This window comes from Macrobrachium nipponense, chromosome 15, assembly GCF_015104395.2.
Source record: "Macrobrachium nipponense isolate FS-2020 chromosome 15, ASM1510439v2, whole genome shotgun sequence".
NCBI classification, from domain to species: Eukaryota; Metazoa; Arthropoda; class Malacostraca; order Decapoda; family Palaemonidae; genus Macrobrachium; species Macrobrachium nipponense.
Genome location: NC_087208.1, coordinates 65,788,518 through 65,815,828, shown reverse-complemented (window position 1 = coordinate 65,815,828; position 27,311 = coordinate 65,788,518). Strand labels below are relative to the sequence as shown.

Sequence of the window (27,311 nt, the reverse complement as noted above, 5' to 3'; positions counted from 1 at the left end):
CTTGACGTGGACTTCTAACCACGTCGAGAGTGAATTTCTAACATCAGAAATACACGTTCTCACTCCTCAATGGAATGCTCGAACTCGCAGCCACCGAGGTGACACACCAACACCATACCTACCACACCACTGAGACGCTTCGGGAAGAGGGTAGTGGAACCCATTCATAGTGCTGCTAACAAAAATACTAAGAATTTTGTTTAGGGTTCAACATCCGCCATGATTTGCACCATGCTCTGATTTTAATGAAGTCTTAGTTAAAGAGATTCAGCAACCACCGGTCTATAATGAAGAGACAGCATCGGTGCTAAGACAGCAGCAGCATCTACATAACAACAAGTTTATTTTCAAGGCCAAACCAAATCTCGTACTTAAATAAAACGTAATGAGCCAAGAACACTACTCTGGGGAACACCAGAAATTACATTTCGGTTGTCACTGTAGCAACAACTACTCTTTGCAATCTGTTCGTTAGAATAACAGTAATAAGAACTGGTCCACCATCTCCTACCTGTCTGGGATTGTGGAAACGGGCAACCTGGGTCACTCATTGGATTAGATATTCAAGGTCCACAAAGGGACAGGTCAGCCGACCCAATTTTTCACAGAAAGGGAGGGCTGATAAGTTTGGACGAATCTCTGGTCGAGGTATTCTATTAAATTCCTACTATTCCCTCAAATTGAACACACCACTTAGAGCTCTATCTTTAACAAATGCCTGACTTAAAAGGTAAAAGGCAAAATCGATTCAGGAGAAATCTGGGCTTAGGAAAGTCATGTCACGGAATATGTCTAATTTAGGGAATACAAAGTTCAGTCAAGAAGCAATCTAGGTTTAGGTCTGTGAAGTTATTCAAAAGAAAAAATAAATAAATAAAGAGAGAGAAGGAAATATAAGAAAACTATCTTTGCCTGTAATAATATATCGGGAGTAGCAGAGTAAAAAAAAGCAAAGAAAAACTGGCTTTGACGAATTATGTAGCGACAAACACTAAGATCCCCATTCACCCTGCAAACATATTCATAATGGTCAGGGACTAGGTAATGAACTTCATTATAAAAAACTACAATATTTTCGATGGCAATGATGTTTTAATACCTGAATCCTTAACAAAAGATCTCTATATAGAGCTATATAGATTCTTGGCATAATGCCAAGCACTGGGGTAACAAAGGCCATTCAGCGCTGAAACGGAAATTGACAGGTAAAGGTTTGAAAGGTGTAGCAGGAGGAAAACCTAAAAGCAGTTACACTATGAAACAATTGTTGGGAGAGGTTGGACAGTAAGATGAAGAAAGAGAATATGAACGGAGGTATGGTAAAAGGAATGAAAGTAGTTGCAGCTAGGGGCCGTAGGGAACGCTGCAAATAACCTTAAGTAATGCCTACATTGCACCGAATGAGGTGCACTGACGGCACTAATCCCATACGGGGTCCTTAACAAAAGAGAAAATACCTGAGGAAAACGAGGCTCCTGATAACTATATAAACACTTACGAGGAAAGGTTCATTAGAAAATATCTTTAAAATAATCTAAGGAATTTATTTTTACCACACAATCCAATGAGCTGCAAGGAGACAAAAAAAGGAGGCAAAAAAATGCAAGAGGGAAAAATAGTTATCTGAATGAAATACAACCATCTGATGGTAAGGGCAGAAAATGAAATCATGATCAATCATACCTTACATGCGACTCCGATGACGAAGCGAAGTTGAGTGATGTCCTCCTGAGCAGAGACTACTTTCAAAATTTATTTTTTAATTTTGTCTTAACACTTTAAAAAAAAATCCTTCAGGCATATGATCATGAACCGACTCCGTAGAAAAAAAGAAAAAAAAAACGATATAAACGTAAAATTAACATATATTATTATAAAATTTCTCCTTCCAACTAGATTAAAATAGTAAAGCACTGGTTTAATATACAGAGAGTGAAGCACCGTTTTCTTGAAGACATTATACATATTCAAAGATGGTCTGAACATCTGTAAACATAATGTCCTTAATATTATTAACCCTCTTCTCGTGCACACCTTAACATATATAACATAAAATATCAAGACAGTAAAACTGTAAACACTATGATCATGAACCATCTTACTTGCCACCCTCTCCTAACACTTGATTCCTAGTGCAACTGCTTTGAGGTTTTCCTCTTGTTACACCTTTCAAACCTTCTTGTTGTCAATTTCCATTTCAGCGCTGAATGGCCTCATAGGTCCCAGTGCTTAGCCTTTGGCCTAAATTCTATCAACTCAACTCAACCTTTGCATGTGGCTTGATTGTTTGTATGGTGTTTTTACGTCGCATGGTTATACAGCAACGGGATCAACGGCTTTACGTGACTTCAGAACCACTTCCAGAGTGAACTTCTATTACCAGAAATACACATTTCTAACGCCTCAATGGAATGCCCGAAAATCGAACTTGCGGCCACCGAAGTGATACGCCAACACCATACCAACCACGCGACTGAGGCGCTGCATGTGGCTTGACATGCGACAGTCGTTTTCAGATTTTCGGGCTTCAGTCCCGAACCTCCAGCGGTAGAAATTAATACCGTCTTGGGACTTTCTTCCATTTTGGGTTTGTTTTTCCATTCGGAGCTCTGGTAGCGGTGTATGGGGTGTCTCTGGATCGTTGTCTGCCTCTACGTCGGTCTGCTGCTGGTGCTGCTGCTGCTACGGGAGGTTGTGTAGGCTCCGTCGACCTGTGGGCCACCCTCTTCAGGAAACCGTCGAGGTCGATGCGTTGGGGATGGCCTCGATTGTTTGGCTGGGCAATTTTGTGAGGAAGACATCTCTGACGAGGTCCAGCGTTTGCTAGGAGAACCCCTCGCACGAGCTCCGGCGTTTGCAAGGAGGACCCCTCGCACGCGCTCCGGCGTTTGCGAGGAGGATCCCTCGCACGCGCTCCGGCGTTTGTGAGGAGGACCTCTCCTCGCAACTCCGGCACGTTTGCGAGGAGGACCTCTCCTCGCAACTCCAGCGCGTTTGCGAGGAGGACCTCTCCTCGCAACTCCGGCACGTTTGCGAGGAGGACCTCTCCTCGCAACTCCGGCGTGTTTGCGAAGAGAGTCACAACTCCGGCGCGTTTGCGAGGAGGACCTCTCGCCTGCGCTCCAGCGTTTGCGAGGAGGACCTCTCCTCGCAACTCCGGCGTGTTTGTGAAGAGTCACAACTCCGGCGCGTTTGCGAGGAGGACCTCTCGTCCGCGCTCCAGCGTTTGCGAGGAGGACCTCTCGCACGTGCTCCAGCGTTTGCGAGGAGGACCTCTCGCACGCGCTCCAGCGTTTGCGAGGAGGACATCTCTCACACGCTCCAGCGTTTGCGAGGAGGACCTCTTGCACGAGGTCCTTCTGAGAAGGACCTCTTTCACGAGGTCCAGCTTAGTTTCTGGGCGGCCGTGTGTGGCGGGGATCGTAATCAACGCTCACATAAGAACAATAGATTGGGCACAGGATGGCAGGATCCGATATATAAGTGAAATCAGCCTGTTCGTGGGCGCTACTAATCCATGATGGCACCTTACGGGCCAGAGCTTTCTGCACTAGCCAGCCATGCTGAAGACAGAAATCACATAATAATGACAATGACTTTTTTGGGCCAGTATGAAGATAATGTCAACCTCATTTAATTTTAATCTTTTTTTTTATGATTTGAATAACGTTGGTTATTTGTCTTATACTGCATTCTGTAAGAATGATTTTTATTATTGAATTGTTTATTTCCTTTTTAAGCATTTTATTATTTTATTTTATAAGCTCATTTTTTATCAAATGAGCCCAGTTTTAGGTAATATTTTTGTTTTATTAAAGTTAAATATTTGTATCAAGTAACAGTTTGAGATGAAGTTGTTTTTTGCCTTTTTACGCTTTAATGCCTTTTCTTAAAAATAAACGCAAAATGATTTTTCATAAACGATGAAATTAAAGTTAATATGGAACGTTAAGTTAATTACCTCTTTTTAATCCGTCAACAGTTTGTCCTTAGTATAGCGACTATTGTACGATTTCAAGGCTTCAAGGCCTGTTAAATAAAAATTCAAACCATTACTGGATCATGTCGACTGTTCATTGTTGAAAGTGTATTTAATTAGTGTATTTTAAAGTTTACGTTAAATGATTTATTTGTTAGGTGCTTAGTGTTTCTTAAAGTTTTCCATTCATTGGGTGTTGGAAGAACGAAATTATTATTAATGCATTAAGGATTAAAATTTTCGTTTTGATCCTATTTTATCTTTTTAAATAAGAGTTCTCTTTTCACAGCGAATCTGCTACTTCGTTAATTGTTTCAAGTTTTTATTTTTACGATAATTGATGTGATACAACGATGATCGGTTAATAGATATTGAAAAAGAAATTCCTTGAGTAAAAAGCATATACTTGGGACTATTAGATAAGCCAACTCTCAAGCAAATTGCGTGGTAGAGGTCATGAGGCCAGGTCAAAGGTCAAATGCAAGAAGTTTTTTTTTTTATCTCAATAATTGCACTTAAGGTTACTCGATTATGAATAAAATCAAGGTTACTCGATTATGAATAAAGATAATTGAAATGAGGTCTGTTGCTTTTTATAGCATTTGTAATATAAAGTAAGTGAAATACCTAGTAAGAGTATTTATTTTCTCAATATAAAGTAATAAAATACCTAGGCACAATATTTATTTTCTTAATATATAGTAGGTGAAATACCTAGGAACAGTATTTCAATAAGAAAAATTGCCACGAATATCGGATATAGCCGATTTTATAGCATTCTTAAAAATAGTTATTTATAATTATATTTATCGATATAATATAGTTATCTATAATTATATTATTTACCGCTATATATGAGATTTGTTTCTTGCATATCATAGAGAATTTGTTGGGCTAATCATTGAACACTTCAGAAATAGGATTACTTCAGCCGTTGGAGGGTGAGAGCTAAAAAAGTGACCGAGGTGGGTGTAGTATGCGATTGCAGCGTGTGACCCCCAATCGCCCTCACCCCAAAATAGGGCTCTGAGCAGCATTTTTTTTTTTTCCTTCTAATACCTGCGTTTGAATAACATTCACGGAAGGGTACTGATGCAACTATTGCAGAAAATCAATACTTATTTTATTTTTTATTTAAAACCATGTATCTTTATCTGTACAAGAAATTTTAAATTTATATTAAGCCTTAGCTTATATGTAATTTAAAATGACATATGTTGGTTTTAGCACCCATTTGGTACTGAATAAACCAGTACTTCGAATTGCAAGTTTATTTCGTTTTTATCTTTCCTCTTCTTTCATGTAGAAGCTACCATAAAAACAATAAGTCAACGCTTTAGAATGGTGTTGCGTCCCCTACATGATGTTGTAAGGACCTTAAACACTGCATGATTTCTTTTTATAAAACACTGTTGCATGAAGCCCCTTAACCAGGTGAGTCGTTGCATAACAGTGGTGTATTGGTGTATTGGTATACTGAATGAAAAACTAAACAAAACTTGAATTGAACCCAGAAGGCATCACATACTTTCATCTTTATTCAAATGTGAAGTAACATCCCTGGAATTGCTTCCAATGCTAGGTTTATTGAAAGCATTAAATATTCATGAATGGGTTTTTCTGATGGTTGCCAACATGTGGCAAGTTGGTGTCTTAAGAAACAAATTCATTAGCTGGTTGTATATAAATATAAATGTTTTAGTTTTGTAGTGGCATTGTCATGATTAGAACAATCTGCTCTCAGATGAATTCCGTGATAATGCATTTGCAAGTGTTCCAAGTTACTTGGATAGCATTTTTTTTACCACAAAAAGATAAAAGCCAGTGCATAAATATTTGAGCTGGATGTGAGGATGGAGTTTAAAGTGTTGAGGTGTTTTATCCAGTGAGTGCAGGCCAATATAACTTTGCAAGAGGTTTTAGCTGATGAGCACACTCCATAAAACTTTGCAAGAGGTTTTAGCTGATGAGCACACTCCATAACTTTGCAGCAAATGCATGGTAGAATTCAACAGTAACAAACTTCAATAGATATTCAAGGCATTATTCAGGCAAGTTCAAAATGCAAGAAACTACAGAAATCAACAGGAGAAAGTTGAGCATGTTAAAGGTATACAAATGTATCCTAAACCATGCCAGAAACACAATAATTTGTTAATGACCAGTGCACAATGTAAATAAAAATTCAGGCATTTCATATCCAGCCTTCAAATCAGAGTTTCTTACAGACCCAATGTAGCTCGTTGTTTAATTCTTTTAGTGCCAATGTTTCTCATAAGTGGCACATGTACAGGAGCAGTATGAGTTTTAGCTTCCCTTTAGTACTTAACGACAAGTTTCGTTGGACTTTATCAGTAGAAGATTAGATTAGATTATAACATTTTGGCACATAGCCAAGCGCCGGAGCCAAGGGGCCATTCAGCGCATATATATCTTAAGAATAAAAAAGTCACTGTCACACAAACAAACATACACACAACCGATCTAACATACAATCATTCATTCATAAAAACCAAACAAGAAACCTAAAACAATTAAAAGAAACTACAATTCGTAAAAAGACCAATATTTTTTTAAAATTTCATAATTTGCTCTGCCCGAGCACCTTCGCCTAAAATATCGGCAAGAGACTTATTTGCCAGCAAACAAGCTCTACGTTTGGTTTCAAAATGAGGGCACTCCACCAAAATATGCACCACAGTCAAATCCACATGACAGGTGGGAACAGCGAGGAAACCTGCCTATCCGCTCCACTCGTCATTAGATACCCGTGAGTATATTTAGTGTGGCCAATACGCAATCTAGCTAAAACTATCTCAGACCTTCTATCCATCCGGCTATGAGGCCAAGGATGAACAGAAGGTCTAATCGACTTAAATTTAAGATTATTATCTAAAGTAGACCAGTGGCCTGCCACTGGTCTATACAATAAAATCGAATGGTACTTTTAAAATCGCAAACAGGGACGCTCATGTTGGAAATGTGCCTAAGCCTAGTTGCAGCCTTAGCAGCAGCATCGGCTCGCTCATTCCCAACAATTCCAACATGGGACGGAGCCCAACAAAACCTATCAGAAAATCCTCTTCTATTAATTAAAAGATAAAACCAATCTTGTACTTCTTGCACTCAAGGGTGGCAAGACATTAGGCTTTTGAGAGAAGAAAAAACACTCAAAGAGTCGGTAAAAATAGTAAAAACCTTGTTAGTACAAGAACTATAAAAAATATATTTAAGAGCAGTCAAAACTGCCAGCAGTTCAGCTGTAAAAAACAGAAAAATTAGATGGAAGCTTCTTTTTAATAATATTATCACTAGTCACTACAGAGCAACCAACACCATCAGAACCCTTCGAACCATCAGTAAATATATATGATGAGAGTCACCATGTTCGGAGGCATGGTCCAAGAAACTTGCCCTCAACTGATCACCAGAACTGATGCTCCTGCTGTCCCTAATTGGGCAGATCTCTAGGCATGGTCTATTCCAAGGAGGAAACTTTGAGGGCGAAATTTCAGCTACTGCAGGAGGTAGTAATCCCACCTCCCTGGCAGAGCTTGCAAGTTGAACTTCAAGCGGCTTTGGCAGTCTAGGTCTATTTGGGGCTCTATCAGTTGGTTCTCTAACGTACTTATAGTTGGGGTAGCAGCTTTGATGTAAGTACTCTTGATATGACTCTCCAAGCCTAATTCCTCCCTACGGATAAATAGTGGGGAAAACCTGACTCAACATATAGGCTTTCAACTGGTGAAGTTCTATAGGCTCCCGTACAAATACGTAAAGCCATATTATGGACAACATCTAATTTCTGCAGTGTTGTCTTGCACGCACAACCATAAACTTGGCAACCATAATCAATTTTGCTTAGGCATAAACCTGGTACATCCTCAAAAGGGTGATTCAATCTGCCCCCCAATTAAAATTAGACACAACTTTAAGAATATTAATTCGAAGCTTCACGTTACATACAACTTCATTAATATGTTGAGTAAAAGTTAATTTTTTATCAAATGTAACACCTAGATACTTAATGCTATCTTCATAAGGTAAAACCGAATCATTTAAAAACAGCGTAGGAATCTCTTCCACTCTCTTAATCGACAAAATCGTATAGCTTGGTTTTTTCTGGTGAAAATTTGAAACCTTTAGCACTGGCCCATGATGTTGAAGCATTAATAGCAGTCTGGATCATTTGACAAGCTTCAACAGCTGTGGACTTACTACAGATTATTGCATAATCATCAGCAAAGGCCAGACCATGCACCCCGACAGGAACTTTTTCTAGTAGACCGTTGACAGCTACATTAAAGAGTGTTGGACTAAGGACACTTCCCTGAGGTAACCCTTCTTCTTGAGGGTAAGCGGAAGAAATGTAAGAGCCCACTCTTACTTTCAGGTAACGTTCTGTCAAAAAAAATCTTTAAGACAATAAAACAAATTACCCACAATACCCCACTCAACAAGTTGCATAAGGATACCCCCTCACCAGGTAGTGTCGTAGGCTTTTTCTAAGTCAAAAACACTGCAACAGTCTGGTTTTGCACAGCAAAAGCATTCTGTATCTCCCGAGTAGGAAACATCAAAGGTCAGAAGTACTTCTATTTTTTCTAAAGCCAACTGCGATTAGATAAAAGATTCTTTGAATCCAAAAATACCACACAAGTCGAGCATTGACCATCCTCTCATAAATCTTGCTAACACAACTGGTTAGAGCAATTGGCCTATAGTTCTTAGGAAGGAAGGAATCTTTAAAAGGTTTTAAAACAGGTACAATAATCGATATCTTCCAAGACTCTGGTGAAGTTCCTGAAAGCCAAAAACTGTTTAAAATGTCTAAAAGAAACTGTTTTTGTACTTCTAGGCAAATTAAAAATCATTGAGTACAGTATATCATCTTCCCCAGGAGATGTTGGTGAAGATAACGAGATTGCATGATCTTAATTCTTTTATAGTGAAAGGAAAGATTATAAGATTCTGAATTTAAACTAACAGCAGGAACAACCGTGGTACTGTCCCTAATATTCCTGAATGCAGGAGAGTAATGTAGGGCACTAGGTATACTGGAGAAATGCCTACCAAAGGTTTCTGAACTTCTCCAGAATCAGATATGAGGAAGCCATCAATTTTCAATATAGCAAGGGAGGTGGAGAAAATTTCCCTTGCAGCTTTCGGATTCTGTTCCAGATTAATGACATCGGCGAGTCATATTTTAATTCATTTATATATCTGATAAACGATTACCTCTTTGCTTGCTTAAATGTTTTCTTTTGCTTAGCAAGAGCTCTTTTATAGATAATTTTATTTACCAAGCAAGGATATCTACGATATCTCTTGTAGCAAGTTCTTGTTATCTTTCGGCTCAATGCGCATGCATCACTCCACCAAGGTACTAGAGGACGCCGAGGTTTACCAGAAGTTCGAGGAATAGACAGCATGGCACCACACAACAATATACCGATTTAAATACTCATAAGCAGATGTTGGGCTCTGAAAATCGTTATCTCTTGATCAATTTCAGTAGATTTTTTGAATAATCCCCAGTCAGCCTCCCCTACCTTCCATTTTTGGTAAACATGGAGATGGAATATTTTTTATTTTTCACTATACTTTAAGTGAATGGGCCAATGATCACTGCCATGATCATTCTGGTCTACTACCCACTGGTAATCTAACCTCAAAGACGAAGAGCAGATAGTGAGGTCAATGGCTGAATCAGTATTATGAAAAACATCATGTCTTGTAGGGGAACCATCATTCATTAAAGTGATGTCATCAAGTCAAGCAGCTGCTCTATTATTAAACCCCACCGGTCGCAGTTTGGCTCTCCCAGAGGGTGTGCTTGGCATTAAAATCCCCCATCAGAATGAAGGGTTTAGGAAGCTGGTCTATTAACGTCTGTAGATCGTTTAATTCTAGATGGCGGGGATTACCCTGAGCATCCTGCAATCTACTTTCTAATGATGGATCAAGGTAGAGAGAGCAAATTGTGATCCATTTATAATTAAAAATTTGGACTGCACAAGCCTGCAACACAGTGTTCAATTGAACAACCCTGTGATAATTAACAGACTTGCGGACTATGATGCCTGTGCCTCCCTGAGCACGTACACCTATCAGGGTGAAGACCTGTGAAATGAATAATTAAAACCCACATTGGGTGGGTGTGCTCTCCCAGCTTTGTCTCTTGTAGACACATCGCAGATAAATCATGTTCCCTAAACAGAACCCGAACTTGCTCTCTATTTGGTATAAAGCCACGGATGTTCCACTGCATGAGAGCCATTATTTAGAGGAAGGGATCTTAAAATTCTCTACTAATTTAGGAATCTGTGTCCTGGTGAGAGATATCTTATCAGCTTTACCAGTACTACTTGATCTAGATCTAGGTGTTACAGATCTTTTTGACGAAGGGCCTTCACTTGCCCTTTCAGTTTTGCTTTTGTTTTTTCTTTGATGTCTGAATGACCGTGAATGAGGCGAAGAGGGAGAAAGGGACCTCTTCTGACGAATAAGGAGGGCCTCCATCTCCCGACCGTCATCTCCACGGTGCACTGTAATGTCAGGATCAGGTGAGGGCTCAATGTCTGGCAATGTCCCTGACACAGAGAAGTCATCATCATACTGAGATCTGGCTTGAACCCTAGAATCAACAGGGTCCCCTGGCTTAACCAGTCTCTCTGCAACATGGGAAACCCCACCAGGGGGGGCATGGGAAGCCCCACCAGAGGAGCCACGCGAGGCCCCACCAGGGAGGCCCCACCATGGGAGGCCCCACCAGGGGAGGCATGGGAGGCCCCACCAGGGGGGGCACGGGGTGCCCCACTAGAGGGGGTGTGGAAACCCCACCAGCAGGGCACCGGGAGCCCACCATAAGGGGCACTAGAAGCAGCAGTATTCAACTGTTGTGCCGGTTCAAGGCATCCGAATAGGATTTCCTGCCCAACAGCTTTTTGGCCTGTCCGACACTGATATGTTCAGCAATAGATTTTAGTAATGCCTCTTGTTCTTTTTTGAATTCACTACATTTCTTATCACGGGCTCGATGTTCACCCTTGCAGTTTATGCAAATTACCGGTCCAGAACATTCGTCGTGCTCAGGCTGGCCACACGATTTTCACAGAGTTTTATTTCTGGTACAACATTAGAGGAGTGTCCAAAACCAAAACATTTAAAGCACTAGAGCACTCTCGGTCTATAAGGACGAACTTTCATGATTTCACTGTCAAGAATAATTTCAGATGGCAGGAAAGAATTTATAAAAGTTAAAATAAGCATTGATGAGCGGGGCACTTTAAAAACCTTCCAAACCAAGTCTGGACACATTTCCAAAATTTCCTCCTCATCCATTTCATGTAGATCTTCATTGAAGATAACACCCTTCGCGTAACTAAAATTATAGTGAGGTTTTACCTCTTTTACCATACCCTCAGGATCAAGCTTCAAATTTAGGAGCATTATCGATTGAACATCTGTCTTGGTATGGACTAAAAAAACTATTACGCCCAAAGCGAGTTTACTTCTGGGCTCCCAACGTTGCGATCTTCTGGCTTACCAACCTTTTCACCTTGAAGAGGTTGCCTCTCTCACCATGTGTGATAATTAACCACTTAGCTGGGTCTGGTGATCTGGATATTTTACTTATTCTACTAGCATCTTTTATTTCATTTGGTGGTTTATAAATGTCAAGATACCTAGGGACCTCTTCTGTCTCCACAAGTCCAACACTCATAGAATCCGACCTAAATTCTCTAAACGCTCTGTGAGCTTCTGATTCATTGTTGAAAATTATCCAGAATTCAAAATAACCAAAATTTTTGCCAAGTTTATTCCTTAATACTTTGATGTTCCCAAATTTACAAAATAAAATTCATTAAATATTGTGTCATAATCCAGTCCCAAAGGGACTGGTTTCACATGCAGAATCTTTGTAACAAGGAGCTCATTTGAAAAAGGCTCCAAAGTTACGATGGAGGAATTACCAGGTTTTTCCTTGTCCTTATCCTTGCCTAAGTCGTCAACCGAAGGTCTAATTGATGTCGCCATAAGACGAAGGATTTATGATTCGTCCAGTAGCCCCCCACCCACCATGGAGCCACATTTAGAGGACAGTTTTATCCCATACAGGGCTGCCCTAGGGGTACCACCCAGATATACACCCCACCCTCAGTGCTTAAGGCGTCATGATGTCCGTCGAGATCAGACCCAGCACTAAGAGCAGGGTTTGACATCTAAACTTTCCCCTCGCTCGACCACGTTAGGTACTCGAGTTCTACGGGTGAGGTGGCATGCCAATCATCCTTAACCTCCACCAAATCCAATGAATAAGTCCAAATCATGTCCAAAATCAATCCAAAAGTCATCAACATAAAATCTGTACCTTATAGGGGAAGGAAGCAGAAGGATGAAAAGTTTTAGTAAAAGGAAAAGAGCTGACTTATTTAGTTGGATCAACAGCTGGGCACCAAGGCCCAGCGAGAAAGTAGTTCCCACCAGGCATCAGGGCCCAGCTGCTGAACCCTAAGCCCCCATCCTCGGCAAGGCTTTAGCATCTGGGGGGTTTATCCAGTAGAAGCGTCCTCTCCACATTCATGACTGTAACCATCATCAAGAACCTGGTTCAGCACCTTCCCCAGTGGTGTTAAGAAGAAGCAAATATCACCTTGCTTCTTTGAAGTCCTCATAACACCAATGGCTTATATTAAAACATTCTTTGTTATCTGGGCCTCCAACCTGATCCTTGAAGTAAGCAAATAACAATTAATTAGTCGTCATTACTGTATGTGATGATATTATTTTTTACTTTAATTTCATATCTTGAACCCATATAAATAGAAGCTTCTCCATTTCCGTGACAGGATCACATTTCTGTTGAACCTTTTGGTAACCTGGGGAAGACTGAGTACTCTTGCTATAGTCTGGTGGCAGAATGAGGATTTTTTGCCTGGGTGTGTTTTGGCGTACATACAATGTTTTATTGGTGATTCTGGTAAAACAAACCATACAGAACCCAAATCCGCGTGATGCCACTCTGTCATCCTTGAGCAATTTTTTTTACTGCCAAATTCAAAATGGCCGAAGCCGAGATCACCGAAATTCGATTTTCGCCTATACCTTCGCCAAAAATGGACATAGAGATCTGTTTTGATGTCTAAACATATGTTTTAAGGGTCTGGGAATCCATTAGAACACACAAATAAACTCTATCTCCCCTCTGATGATTTGTTTTACCGCACAATACAGTCATTGGCATAGAACTCATAGTAGAATAGTTGTTCTTATGGGCATGGTCTCTGTTGCTTTCAAAATATTTCCTACACAATGTACCTCTGACCGCTGGCGTATAATTAATGCATGCTAATATTGCTTCTACTATTGCAGAAACCTAATAACATAACTCTATAAACTCGCTTTCTATCATATATTCCTTTGGTGATGGTGTATCCTCATTTTCAGGCTGTCAAACAAGATGGATTCTTCATCACAGCCCAACACCGCTTGCCTTTTGGAAAGTTGCATGAACTGTAGTGATAGTGAAGCACCTCTAACAGTTGCGGACCCGACAGACTCAATTCCATTGTAGCTGCTAGTCAACGTAGGGTGATGGGCTGCATGCTTCATTGACATCCGCATTACAAGATACATCTAGATCATTGTTCGTGCATAGAAACTGTGCTTCAACATACACATCAAAGACTCACATAAAACGCTTCTTACAAAAACAGAGGAAATTGTCAGAAGAACCAAGATGTGAAACGATCTCGGCGTTCGACTATCACACCCTTCAAATTCAAAGAGCATTGTTTAATATGTTGTGGTGACAGTGTTCTTCAGAACCAGATTCGAAAAACCCTGAACGTGGCGCCGTGTCGTTCTAAGATGCCGAACTGCTGATCGCGGACATAACCAAGACACTGAAGGATGTTATCCTGAAAGCATGTGATGCGTTGAAATGATGAGTGGGCACAACAAGTACGCATCAGGGTGGAAGGTGCTGTCAGCGACTTACATGCTGCTGATGCTCAGTACCACAAAGACTGTATGTTCAACTTTTCGTGGTCCTCGCAACATCCATTTTGCTTCTCATAAAGCCTGTACAAGTTGAAGATGAAGCTTTCAACGGAGTCATACATGATCTAAATGAAGACGTACACGCATCTGGAACTCCATAGAACTGCATGAACAATACATTGCCTACGGAGGAGAGTCCCTGACGCGCCGCAATCTGATGTCGAAACTATCACAACATTTTGGACATGATATTCTGGTCCTGTCCGGTGCGGGTGTGTAGCGAGTATTCTCTCGTTCAGGAGGTAAATCGTCTGGAGGATTTCATCTTGAACCTGCTTGGCTACGTGAATGAAAGGTTGAAGTCATGCAATACATACTTGGTGTTCGACAGATACTATGAGAAAAGTATAAAGAACGCAACACGCACAGCACATGCCGGCAAGGAGGCAAGCCGTCGACACAAATTGGACCTAAATACACCTCTCCCCGCTCAAAAGGTCGTCCTCAATGTCACGGAGAACAAACTGCAACTTATCAAGCTAATCTGTACCTACATCAAAGAGCATGCAGAACTGCTAGCCAATAACCGTCTGGTCGTAACTGGACAAGACCCAACTCCCATGAGGTGTCCAACGGGAAGGTGACACTGCGACATGACCTTTGTACCATCACGAGGAAGCAGATGTTGTGATTGTCCAGCAAATGGTTCACGCAATAGCCTAACAGGAGCTTCAAGCATCCGAGTCATCTCAGACGGACACTGATGTGTTGTTTTGCTCGCTCCATTTCTTCAAGTCCGAATCTCTCACCTGTGATCTAGTGATGTTAGGAACCTGTCATAGCAGAACATCAGTAGATATCAAGGCAACAGTCCAGAACTGTGCCGACTTTGTCTCCGAGATCTTGGCTGCACATGTCGTCTCAGGGTGTGATACTGTTTCTTAACCTGTGGGGCAATAGGCAAAGGCACGGTCGTAAAATGCTTGATGATGGGCTACCAGCTGAAGAACTCGGTCAACCTTGATTCTGATTTCTCGGACGTCATATCAGAAAGCGACATCATTCCTTGCTGCCTGTTAGGATCAAAGGAGAGAGACAACATGACAGCAGTTCGTTTCGACATTTGGTCACAAAAGATGGGAAACAAAAAACTCACGGCAGTACCCGGGGGACAGCTTAAGAGCCTTCCCACCAACAACTGAGACGTTCAACTGAACACGTCCACAGAGCCCATTTTCAAGCCGCAGTGTGGCGTGCAGCACTTGAAGTTGACCCCCAGCATTTCAACACACACACGGGTGGACAACAGACCAGACATCAAACACATTGGTACCAATACCCTTACCTCGAATGTGACAAGCGCCCGGATGAGGTACTCACAATGATCAGATGTTGCTGCCGTTCAGTGCCGCCTTGCGCAACAGCCAAGTGCAGGTGTTCTGCAGCGAGACTCTCGTGCTCAGTTTTCTGCGGATGTCACGGTGCAGAAGACTGCGGCAACGATCAAACTAAATCATCTGTCCTGGCAAATGAGGATTCGGATGAAGACTAATGATGGACATTTTGGGATTGTCACAAGATTTGTGTGGTTATGTTGGCCAAATTAGCATATAATTTCCGTCTTGCATACAACGATCTCTGCTTGGTTCATTTGACTGTTTCCGTTCTTGACTGCTGTTTGTTTCTTTCATCCCTATGACTTGTTAATCACGTTAACTGTAGCGTGTGAATATATGTTTTCGGCTTAACTGTGGGATATAAGTGTGAATAAAACATTTTGCTAAACCCATATTTGTCTAAAACCTATGCAGCCATCACTGGCATCACACTTTGAGCACTTTTATCGTCGAAATGTGAAATCTATATTCACAGAAGGCAAATAGAGTTTATTTGTGTGTTCTAATGGATTCCCAGACCCTTAAAACATATGTTTAGACACCAAAATCAGATCTCTATGTCCATTTTTGGCGAAGGTATAGGCGAAATTCGAATTTCGGTGATCTCGGCTTCGGCCATTTTGAATTTTGGCAGTAAAAAAAATTGCTCAAGGATGACAAAGTGGCATCACGCGGATTTGGGTTCTGTATGGTTTGTTTTACCAGAATCACCAATAAAACATTGTATGTACGCCAAAACACACCTACACCCCTCTGCCACCAGACTACTAGACATCATCACCATTTCCTTTGTTGCCACTATGCAGCGTTCAACTTTAACTCATGAGCCAAGCTCGTGCACACATTCATAGGCTTGAAAGCCTCACCATGTGAAGCAACTGTGCTTCACTTGGGAGACATATTTGAAGACGTTGACAACACTTCACCAACTTGGATACACTTACAGAGTGCATTTTTTTCAGTTCAGAGCTCCTTTGAAAATTCACAACACATTCTATTCAATTCAGAGCGCCTTTGAAAATTCACAACACATTCTATTCAATTCAGAGCGCCTTTGAAAATTCACAACACATTCTATTCAATTCAGAGCACTTTTGAAAAGTCACAACACATTCTATTCAATTCAGCGCACTTTCAAAATTCACAACACATTCTATTCAATTCAGAGCACTTTTGAAAAGTCACAACATATTCTATTCAATTCAGAGCACTTTTGAAAAGTCACAACACATTCTATTCAATTCAGAGCACTTTTGAAAATTCACAACACATTCCATTCAGTTCACGAGCGCCTTTGAAAATTCACAACACATTCTATTCAATTCAGAGCGCTTCTTGTAAATTCACAACACATTCTATTCAGTTCACGAGCGCCTTTGAAAAGTCACAACACATTCTATTCAATCAGAGCGCCTTTGAAAATTCACAACACATTCTATTCAGTTCACGAGCGCCTTTGAAAATTTACAACACATTCTATTCAATTCAGAGCACTTTTGAAAATTCACAACACATTCTATTCAGTTCACGAGCGCCTTTGAAAAGTCACAACACATTCTATTCAATTGAGAGCACTTTTGAAAATTCAAAACACATTCTATTCAGTTCATGAGAGCCTTTGAAAAGTCACAACACATTCTATTCAATTCAGAGCACTTTTGAAAATTCAAAACACATTCTATTCAGTTCACGAGAGCCTTTGAAAAGTCACAACACATTCTATTCAATTCAGAGCGCCTTTGAAAATTGACAACACATTCAGCCATCCAAATGATACTCAACATTCGACACGACAGGCTAGTTCTTGGAGATTGTTTGGATGTACAGATTGCATGCTTGTGATTGTGCATGCAGTGCCTGTATGGAAGGCAACGTGTAATGATGCAAAGGTCTCTCCTTTCGTGGAAACGTATCTGTAATGATTCACGGGTCTATTCCAGCACAGTATTAATAAATACAGGCCAGTTGATCATTATAGTGAATTATGAAATTGCACAGGTGAAAAATGTTGTCACTCACAGGGAGGAGTTTGATTTCTCATCTAAGGAGGTGATCAGTACACTACGCTGATCTTTGGATGCTGTTAGAGTTGATGAAGAAGCTGGCCTCTATCATTAAACGCATAAATTGTTGTGTGAAGGGCTGACTAATTCCGTGTTAATTGCAACTCAGTATGGCTTTTATGTCAGTAAGATTGATGGTCCCATAATTTATATTTGAAGTATGTCTTCTTTCGGTGACCTTTGCAGTTTTGATGCCAATGCGCATGTCTGTGGAAAGCCAGAAACAATGTGTATGATTTTATAACCGTATAAGTGAGTTGGCTGTTATTTTTATGGGTAATGCGCCGTTTTCTTAGAGGTTGTATGTAAAGAAAACGGGTTTTCATGGATACTGATAATTGTAAACTATAAGAAATTGAAGCCAGCGTTGAATGTTGGCTGAAGTGTCATCATTAATTCAAAATTGATTTAACTTTTTAGGAGTCTCTCTCTCTCTCTCCTTTTCTTTTCCATATGACATTTAATTTCCTCAAAATAATTTTGCAGACTTGTTGGGCTTATTGTGTGTTGCCAAATTTAACAACTTTTATTGGAGACTGTTTATCAGAGATGCCACTAGATTTTAGAACTAGGTATATATGGCATCTCGTAGAATTCCATTCGCCAATAGACGTGGCCAAGTGCAGTTATGTTGTGTCTGCGCGTGCTTTTGTTATTATTTATCGGTGATGTTGCAAATGCCTGTTAGGATGTTTACTGTCATAGCTATGGATTTTCAATCGGAAAATACAGTAGTATATAGCTATAATTTACCTGTAAGCTTCATATTCTTTGCCAGTTGTTTATATTGTCTGATCGTAGTGTTTACAGTTTTACTGTCTTGATATTTTATGTTATATATGTTAAGGTGTGCACGAGAAGAGGGTTAATAATATTAAGGACATTATGTTTACAGATATTCAGACCATCTTTGAATATGTATAATGTCTTCAAGAAAACGGTGCTTCACTCTCTGTATATTAAACCAGTGCTTTACTATTTTAATCTAGTTGGAAGGAGAAATCTTATAATAATATATGTTAATTTTACGTTTATATCGTTTTTTTTTTTCGTTTTTTCTATTTTGAAAGTAGTCTCTGCTCAGGAGGACATCACTCAACTTCGCTTCGTCATCGGAGTCGCATGTAAGGTATGATTGATCATGATTTCATTTTCTGCCCTTACCATCAGATGGTTGTATTTCATTCAGATAACTATTTTTCCCTCTTGCAGTTTTTTTGCCTCCTTTTTTTGTCTCCTTGCAGCTCATTGGATTGTGTGGTAAAAATAAATTCCTTAGATTATTTTAAAGATATTTTCTAATGAACCTTTCCTCGAAGTGTTTATATAGTTATCAGGAGCCTATCCTAGTTATTTTCTCTTTTGTTAAGGACCCCGTATGGGGTTAGTGCCGTCAGTGCACCTCATTCGGTGCAATGTAGGCATTACTTAAGGTTATTTGCAGCGTTCCCTACGGCCCCTAGCTTGCACTAATTTCATTCCTTTTACCGTACCTCCGTTCATATTCTCTTTCTTCATCTTACTGTCCACCCTCTCCCAACAATTGTTTCAAAGTGTAACAGCTTTTAGGTTTTCCTCCTGTTACGCCTTTCAAACCTTTTACTGTCAATTTCCGTTTCAGCGCTGAATGGCCTTTGTTACCCCAGTGCTTGGCATTATGCCAAGAATCTATATAGATCTATATAGAGATCTTTTGTTAAGGATTCAGATATTAAAACATCATTACCATCGAAAATATTGTAGTTTTTTATAATGAAGTTCATTACCTAGTCCCTGACCATTATGAATATGCTTGCAGGGTGAATGGGGATCTTAGTGTTTGTCGCTGAATAATTCGTCAAAGCCAGTTTTTCTTTGTTTTTTTTACTCTGCTACTCCCGATATATTATTACAGGCAAAGATAGTTTTTTTTATATTTCCTTCTCTCTCTTTATTTATTTATTTTTTCTTTTGAATAACTTCACAATCCTAAACCTAGATTGCTTCTTGACTGAACTTTGTATTCCCTAAATTAGACATATTCCGTGACATGACTTTCCTAAGCCCAGATTTCTCCTGAACCGATTTTGCCTTTTACCTTTTAAGTCAGGCATTTGTTAAAGATAGAGCTCTGAGTGGTGTGTTCAATTTGAGGGCATAAAGTAGGAATTTAATAGAATACCTTGACCAGAGATTCGTCCAAACTTATCAGCCCTCCCTTTCTGTGAAAAATTGGGTCGGCTGACCTGTCCCTTTGTGGACCTTGAATATCTAATCCAATGAGTGACCCAGGTTGCCCGTTTCCACAATCCCAGACAGGTAGGAGATGGTGGACCAGTTCTTATTACTGTTATTCTAACGAACAGATTGCAAAGAGTAGTTGTTGCTACAGTGACAACCGAAATGTAATTTCTGGTGTTCCCCAGAGTAGTGTTCTTGGCTCATTACGTTTTATTTAAGTACGAGATTTGGTTTGGCCTTGAAAATAAACTTGTTGTTATGTAGATGCTGCTGCTGTCTTAGCACCGATGCTGTCTCTTCATTATAGACCGGTGGTTGCTGAATCTCTTTAACTAAGACTTCATTAAAATCAGAGCATGGTGCAAATCATGGCGGATGTGGTCGAACCCTAACAAAATTCTTAGTATTTTTGTTAGCAGCACTATGAATGGGTTCCACTACCCTCTTCCCGAAGCGCCTCAGTGGTGTGGTAGGTATGGTGTTGGTGTGTCACCTCGGTGGCTGCGAGTTCGAGCATTCCATTGAGGAGTGAGACATGTGTATTTCTGATGATAGAAGTTCACTCTCGACGTGGTTAGGAAGTCACGTAAAGCCGCTGGTCCCGTTGCTGAATAAGCATTGGTTCCTTGCAACGTAAAAACACCATACAAACAAACTAACCTCTCCTCTCACCCAGATGAAAAAAAATCTGGGTGTTTACAATGTCTCTTGCATAAAATGCAACTCGTCTAAGGTTCTGGATGTTATTAGTGATCGCAAATTCACTTCTCTCTTCTTTAGGAATGCTTCAGTTCTTTAGTTCTTCCGTTTTTCAAATAGTGTTCCCTTGGAGGGTCTGCAGCAGCTGACTTACACCTGAAATGTCGAGCAAAACCTTGAAATCTTTGCATTTCTTAACCTTGATCTTTATAACAATCAATAGCGCCGTTGCTCAAGTAGCTCATTGTGCATAGTTTATGTTTTATAATTCTAATCATCCTTCCACTTGCGATACTTCAACAGGACAAGAACATCTCTTCTCTCTCTCTCTTCTCTCTCTTATATATATATATATATATATATATATATATATATATATATTATATATATATATATATATATATATATATACATACATACATACATTATATGAATAAATAATAAGTGTATATAATTATATAAATATTGAATGTGTTTGTTGGTGTTTGTGCGTTGTTTGTTTGTTTGTTTGTTGTTTAGTCCCAAATCTCGTAGCACGGTTCCCTTATTTCACGATTTCATGAATTCATATGAGGCTTAGGGGTCGTTTTCTATTTGCGTACGAATGTAATAGTGTTGACATGATCTCAAATCTCTCTTCTTGTGCTCGGGCATCATTATATATATATATATATGTTATACTATATATATATATATTATATATATATATATATATATATATTATATATATTTATATATATATATATATATATATATATAACTATATATTCTATATATATATATATATATTTTTATATATATATATATATATATATATAAATATATATATATATTATATATATATATATATATATATATATATATATAGTTCCTCATTGGACGAGTAGGTTGCGTACTCGCCTTTTGATTTGGTAGCCTGAGTTTGCTCCCCGCTCTGCCAATGCGGAAACAGGGGAATTTATTTCTGGTCTGAATGGGGCAAAATAGGATCTCGCCCTTTCATTATCCATTGCAGTGATGTTGATCAACATGATTATGAGGAACCATGAAAAGATTAACTTAAGACACTGCATGCAATAGAAATTTTGAACAAAATATTTATATTTTTCCTTTTATTGTAGTTTCTTGGGTCTCCCGAATTATACGGTTAGATTTTATTCAGGCCCAACCTTATTTTGTGGGAGAAGAAAGGGATTTAGTTGTTCTTGATAAGAAAAGTTCCCATGGATGGAGCATTACTCTGGAACATAGAGGTAGAGGATTTTGGACTGGCCCGTCATTTCTAGAGAAAAGTGAAAAATTAATGCCATGGAAGCCAAGCTACATAGAATTGAAAAAAAGAGATAAGTATTGCAGGTATTAATTGTTTTGGCAAATTGAACTGAGAGACTGATGGTATTAGGGGGCAACTTTAAGTCTACAAGTCGGCTGGTGACTGTGTCTCGGGTAGTATTAGTGAGTCAGTATAAAGTGGTCACAATAAAATGTCCTAAGTAAGTCGTCCAGCACTTGGAAATCAACTCCATCTGTGCATTAAATAACTAAAGTGATAATCACCAGAATTTAAATGCAATTGCAGATTAACTCATAGATAGGATTGACAAATGGCCGTTAAGCTTAGATTCCTAGATTATCCTTGAATTAGAATTATACCCTAGAGGGGCATGGCAGCATCAGCAGGGAGTAAAATGGACGTTAAAGAGAAGCAAATGACGTGGGGCTCTCCAGTTGGATGGGAAGCAAATGACTACGTAGGGTCGTTCCAGTTGTGATGATAATGAGTGTGAACCAAGTTTGTTTGTAGATCATGAAATGAATATAGAATTTAGGCCAAAGGCCAAACACTGGGTCCTATGAGGCCATTCAGCTCTAAAACGGAAATTGACTGTAAAAGGTTTGAAAGGTGTTACAAGAGGAAAACCTCTCAGTTGCACTATGAATCAATTGTTAGGAGAGGATGGAAAGTAAGATAAAAAAAAAAAAGAGAATATGAAAGGAGGTACAATTAAAGGACCGAAAAGGGTAGCAGGTAGGGGCCGAAGGCACGCTGCAAAGAACCTTGAGTAGTGCCTACAGTGTACAGTAAGAGGTGCACTGACTGCCTTAACCCCCTATGGGGATGTGTAGATTATTAACAGTTGATGTTTTTTTTTTCTTTAACATGCATTTTCCTTGCCCTTTGTTGAGAAGCTTTTGTCCAGTGTCAGGTACGGTAAGGATTTCACTGCTCCTGATCTTAAGTTGGTTTAATTAATATCTTGTAATGTCTGTCAGTCCGTCTGTCATCCAATCATGGCCAAACGACTGGTCCGATGGACGTGAAACTTGGCAGGGTTATAGTGAGGATCACTAATATGGTTTATAATGGGGTTTCATCCTCTCTCTCTCTCTCTCTCTCTCTCTCTCTCTCTCTCTCTCTCTCTCTCTCCCCGCCGAAAGGGTTGGGGGTGAGATTGATTGTGGGTTTTCTGGCGTCACAACTACCAGGGTCACCGACGCCGAATACTAAGTGTGATCTTTTAACTTTATTTAAAATCTTGTTTAATATATTATAAATTTTATTTTTTTTTAAAAGATACATATAAATTTGATTTTAAAAAATAAAATAAATTTCTGATAAAAATAGGAATAAAATTCTGATCAAATAAAATTCTAATAAAAAGAATTGTTAATTAATCTGAATAAATAACAATAAAATATAAAAAAGGGGAAAAAAGTATATACTAAGAAAGCACACCTGTCAGATATATTTGAGAAGACCAGCTTCTTTGATAAAAGAGATAACGTTATTAACACACATGCTTTCTCCCAACAGTTTTGGCATGCTATAATTACCACCTGCTTCATTACTATAAGCTAAAAATAAGATTCCTAAGTTCCACTAACCTGGGACACTCAACCAGCAAATGCCAAACAGTCAGCGGAACTAAGCAATCGTCACAGAAGGGCTCATTCTCCCCATCCATCAGATAGCCGTAAGTTAAACGCGTATGGCCTATACGTATTCTACACAATACAACCTCCCACTTCCTTGGTATTAGGTCATATTTCCAAGGGTGTGTCTGTCTAGTAATTTCTTTCATTTTATTGGGGCCTACTCTGTCCCACTGAAGTGCCCATAAATGCTGGACAGATTTCCATATATCAAAGAATGTATCACGATATGGAACAGGGCATTTTCTCGGTACCAAAGTTTGAGCTGCTGATTTGGCTAGCTTGTCTGCCTCTTCGTTTCCCGATATGTTCACATGGGCAGGAACCCAACAAAATGAAACAATGCTGCCTCTATTTTGGTGCAAGATCTTCAACACCAAGGGATGATCAGTATTAAAGACTTCCAGAGACTGTAAGGCACTTTTGGAGTCACAAAATATTGTGTAGCTACACACTGGGAGTGTTACAATATGTTCCAGTGCTACTAGGATGCCATACAATTCAGCTGTAAAGTTTGAGGCAATAGAAGGAAGTGCACCTCTTCGGTTAAAAGATGGGCTAAAAACTCCAAATCCTACGCCGGCATTGGACTTGGAGCCATCAGTAAATATAAAACATGTATCTACATGCTCTGATACATGCTCTAAAAATATTGCCCTCATTTCCTCATCAGATTTATCCCTCTTTGCTCCATTGAAGTACCTGCAGAATTTCACAACACGTAACCTCCAGACAGGAGTACTGGGATACACAAAGGGGATAATGGGTTCTATAGATAAAAGGAATGGGATACCTTGGATGACTTTCGTAAAAACCGTTAAAAATATTTCTATTTGCCACAGCAAATGCCAGAGATTTGGGGAGTCTTTGCACTCTAAACCAGTACCGAAGTAATGATGACTGGCGATAGAGCTCAAGGGGCATCTCTCCTGCATCAACTAGCAAACTAGATATTGGTGATGAACGGAAAGCTCCTGTGGCTATACGAATACCTGAATGATGAACTGAATCTAAAATTTTTAAGCTAGATGAGGAAGCTGAAGAATATACTTCACAATCGTATGACAGCTTTGATAAGATAAAGATTTATGAAGCCTTAGTAAAAGATTTCTATCAAGCTCCCCAAAAGCTCGGTGTGAGAAAGCACCTTCAAGATTTGTAGAGCTTCTAGGCTCTTTGCTTTTATATGTTTGATATGGTGGACCCAAGTCAATCTACTGTCAAAAACTAGGCGAAGTGTGCTTGTTCTACACATGGGATTCTACGGCCATACAAATACAGGTCTGGATCAGGATGCACTCCCCTGACGACAGAAGTGGACAGCAGTAGTCTTGCTTACAGAGATTTTAAAACCCTGTTTTTCAGCCCAACTTACTATTTTATCTATTGTTAATTGTAGCTTTCTTTCGGCTACAGTCATCCGGGTGGCAGCAAACGATATTGACAAGTCATCCGCAAACAGTGTCTTTAAAACCTCTCTTGGAATAACAGCTGCAACACTGTTTATGGCCAGAGCAAAAAGTGTTACACTGAGAACACTGCCCTGGGGAACACCTTCTTCTTGGCACCTTTTGTCAGATAAAGTACTGCCTACTGCCAACTTTAAAATACCTACGATGTAAAAAAGATTTCACAAATAAAGGTAATTTGCCTCGTAGACCACTATTATGCATAGTCTTCAGAATCCCATGTCTCCAAGCAGTGTCATATGCCTTTTCTATATCAAAAAACACTGTCACATGGTGTTGCTTGAAGGCAAAGGCTTCACAGACAGAGGCTTCAAGTTGCAGTAAAATGTCCAGGGTGAAGTGCATTTTTCGAAAACCACATTGAGAAGGCGTTAGAATATTGTTGTGCTCTAGATACCACATCAGTCTTACATTTACCATTTTTTCCATCAATTTACATAAGCAGCAAGTTAAAGCAATGAAGCGGTAACTTGCAGCACAGAGAGGATCTTTTCCAGGCTTATGGAATGGTAACATGGTAGCTAATTCCCATATGCTAGGGTAGCTGCTTCCATCCCATATTCCATTGATAATACTTATTGTAAAAAGTTTTTTGTTCCTTGAAATGCGTTTAAACATTGCAATAGAGAATCTCATCTGGACCAGGGGCAGTGTTCTTGCTCCTAGCTAAAGCAGAGTCAAATTCCCTTTCAGAAAAAGGCATATTATATGATTCAGCTTTGTTTGATGAAAAGTCAAGTACCTGTTGTTCTTCCATCATTCTAAAATGATGATCTGGGGAACTATCTGATTTTTCAGAGACTCGAGCAAAGTGTTCAGAAAACATATCACTAATTTCTGTGGCATCAGTGACATGATTATTATTCACTTTAAGTACTGGAGGAGGATTGGGTGTAAATTTACCCTGAATTTTTCTTATTTTCTTCCAAATGCTACAGACTGGTGTTCTGCTGTTAATAGAGGATACATATCCGGCCCATGCTTGTCTTCTGGCAGCTTTCATGGCTTTTCGAAATCGTGCCCTACACTGTTTGTAAATTATAGCATTGTCCAAGGTGCGATGTCTACGTCACCTTGTCAATGATGACCTGGTAGTTCGGTGTAACAGCCTTAGGTCTTCTGACCACCACGGTACTGGCCGTCTCCTGAATAGTCCTTTAGTTCGAGGAATGGAGTGTAGACCTGCAGTATGTAATGTTCCATTGAGTAGATCAATAGCATCATCTACACTTGGGAAATCTTTTGCATCCCCCTCCAACTCATTCAAATCTTTGAATGTTCTCCAATTTGCTTTCTCTAAGCACCATCATGGTGATCTCAAGATAGGTGGACCATCATTGGTGTCGATCACAATTGGAGAATGGTCACTGGTATGCCAGTCATCACTTGTTCTCCAACTAAAATCAACAATGCAGTTGGAGCTACATATTGAAAGGTCGATGCAGGAGATGGTGCCTGTCTGAATGTGGTAATGGGTAGGTTCTCCAGCATTAAGAAGACCTATATCTTCATTTTCTATAAAAGATGCCATCATATTCCCTTTTTGATTTGATGTTACATCTCCCCACAATGGATGTCTACTATGGAAGTCACCAAGTAGAAGAAATGGCTCTGGTAGTTGCTGCATCAAGTATATTAAGTTCTCTTGGGAGACATGGTTATTGGGTGGAATGTAAAGGGAACATAAAGTATATTTCCTTCTTAAATTAATTCTTACAGCCACAGCTTGAAGTGGAGTATTTAGTTTCACTTGGTAGTGTGGCACATCTCGACGGATGTAGATGAGGGATCCACCATGATTTCCCACCTCTAAATCAAATTTAGTTCTATAGTGAAAATATTCCCTAGGACAAGGTGCATATTCACCTAGCATGGTCACCTGCAAACATAACCCTACAGGGGAGTGTTCATAGATCAAAAGCTTGACTTCCTCATACTTTGCTCGCAGTCCCTGACAATTCCATTGAATAATGGAAGTGAATTTAGTCATGTTTGGGACCGATATTAGGGTTCCTTTTTACAAGACTAGGAGAGCTCCTTTTTCTACTAGGGGGAGGCATTTTAATGGAAAGTTTTGTTGGCTTCTTGGGTGAAGTTATTGCCTTCATAGAGCCAACATCTTTTCCTTCAGTGTCCTTGACACTGAAGTGTATTTTAGTTTCTTCACTCTCCATCTCTGTCGAGATGGAGAAAGCAGAGGTGTTTTCTAAAGAGACCACCTCAAGAGTCTTTGTATTGCTGGCGGTTGCCAGCTCTGCCTCATCAGCGAGGACTGGCACCAGGGGACCAGCATCTGCTGGTTTGTCCTCCAAAGGGGAGTTGGCACCAGACCAGTAACCACTGGCCTTGCCTCCAAAGAGGCAGATGGTGGAGGTTGTATCTCAACTGGCACTTGAATTTTTTCCAATTCCATACTAGGGTCTTTCTTGTTGGTTTTAGTGAACCTTGTCTTTACTTTCTCATCCTCAATTAACTCTAATGATTCAGTTAGCTGTCTCTTTAATGATTCTTTATTTGATTCTACCTTTGTGCTCCTAACTTGGGT

At 39.7% G+C, this 27,311-nt stretch overlaps 1 protein-coding gene across 1 annotated transcript; it reads right to left on the bottom strand.

The window, feature by feature from the left end:
- Nucleotides 1-2,651: 2,651 nt before the first annotated feature.
- Nucleotides 2,652-26,940, bottom strand: LOC135226705 (serine/arginine repetitive matrix protein 1-like). Its single transcript, XM_064266412.1, has 2 exons — nt 26,788-26,940; nt 2,652-3,356 (listed from the first exon to the last, which is right to left on the bottom strand). Exons 1-2 carry the CDS (start codon nt 26,938-26,940, stop codon nt 2,652-2,654), a joined length of 858 nt encoding a protein of 285 aa, XP_064122482.1.
- Between the last annotated feature and the right edge of the window lie 371 nt (nt 26,941-27,311).

Bases quoted from the DNA above. Each gene is read 5' to 3' on its own strand.
- LOC135226705 (XM_064266412.1), bottom strand. From the start codon at position 26,940: ATGGAGAGTGAAGAAACTAAAATACACTTCAGTGTCAAGGACACTGAA. The intron at 3,357-26,787 runs GTAAAAAGGAAC...CCTTCTCAGAAG, and splicing joins AAAGGAGCTCTCCTAGTCTT to GACCTCGTGCAAGAGGTCCT.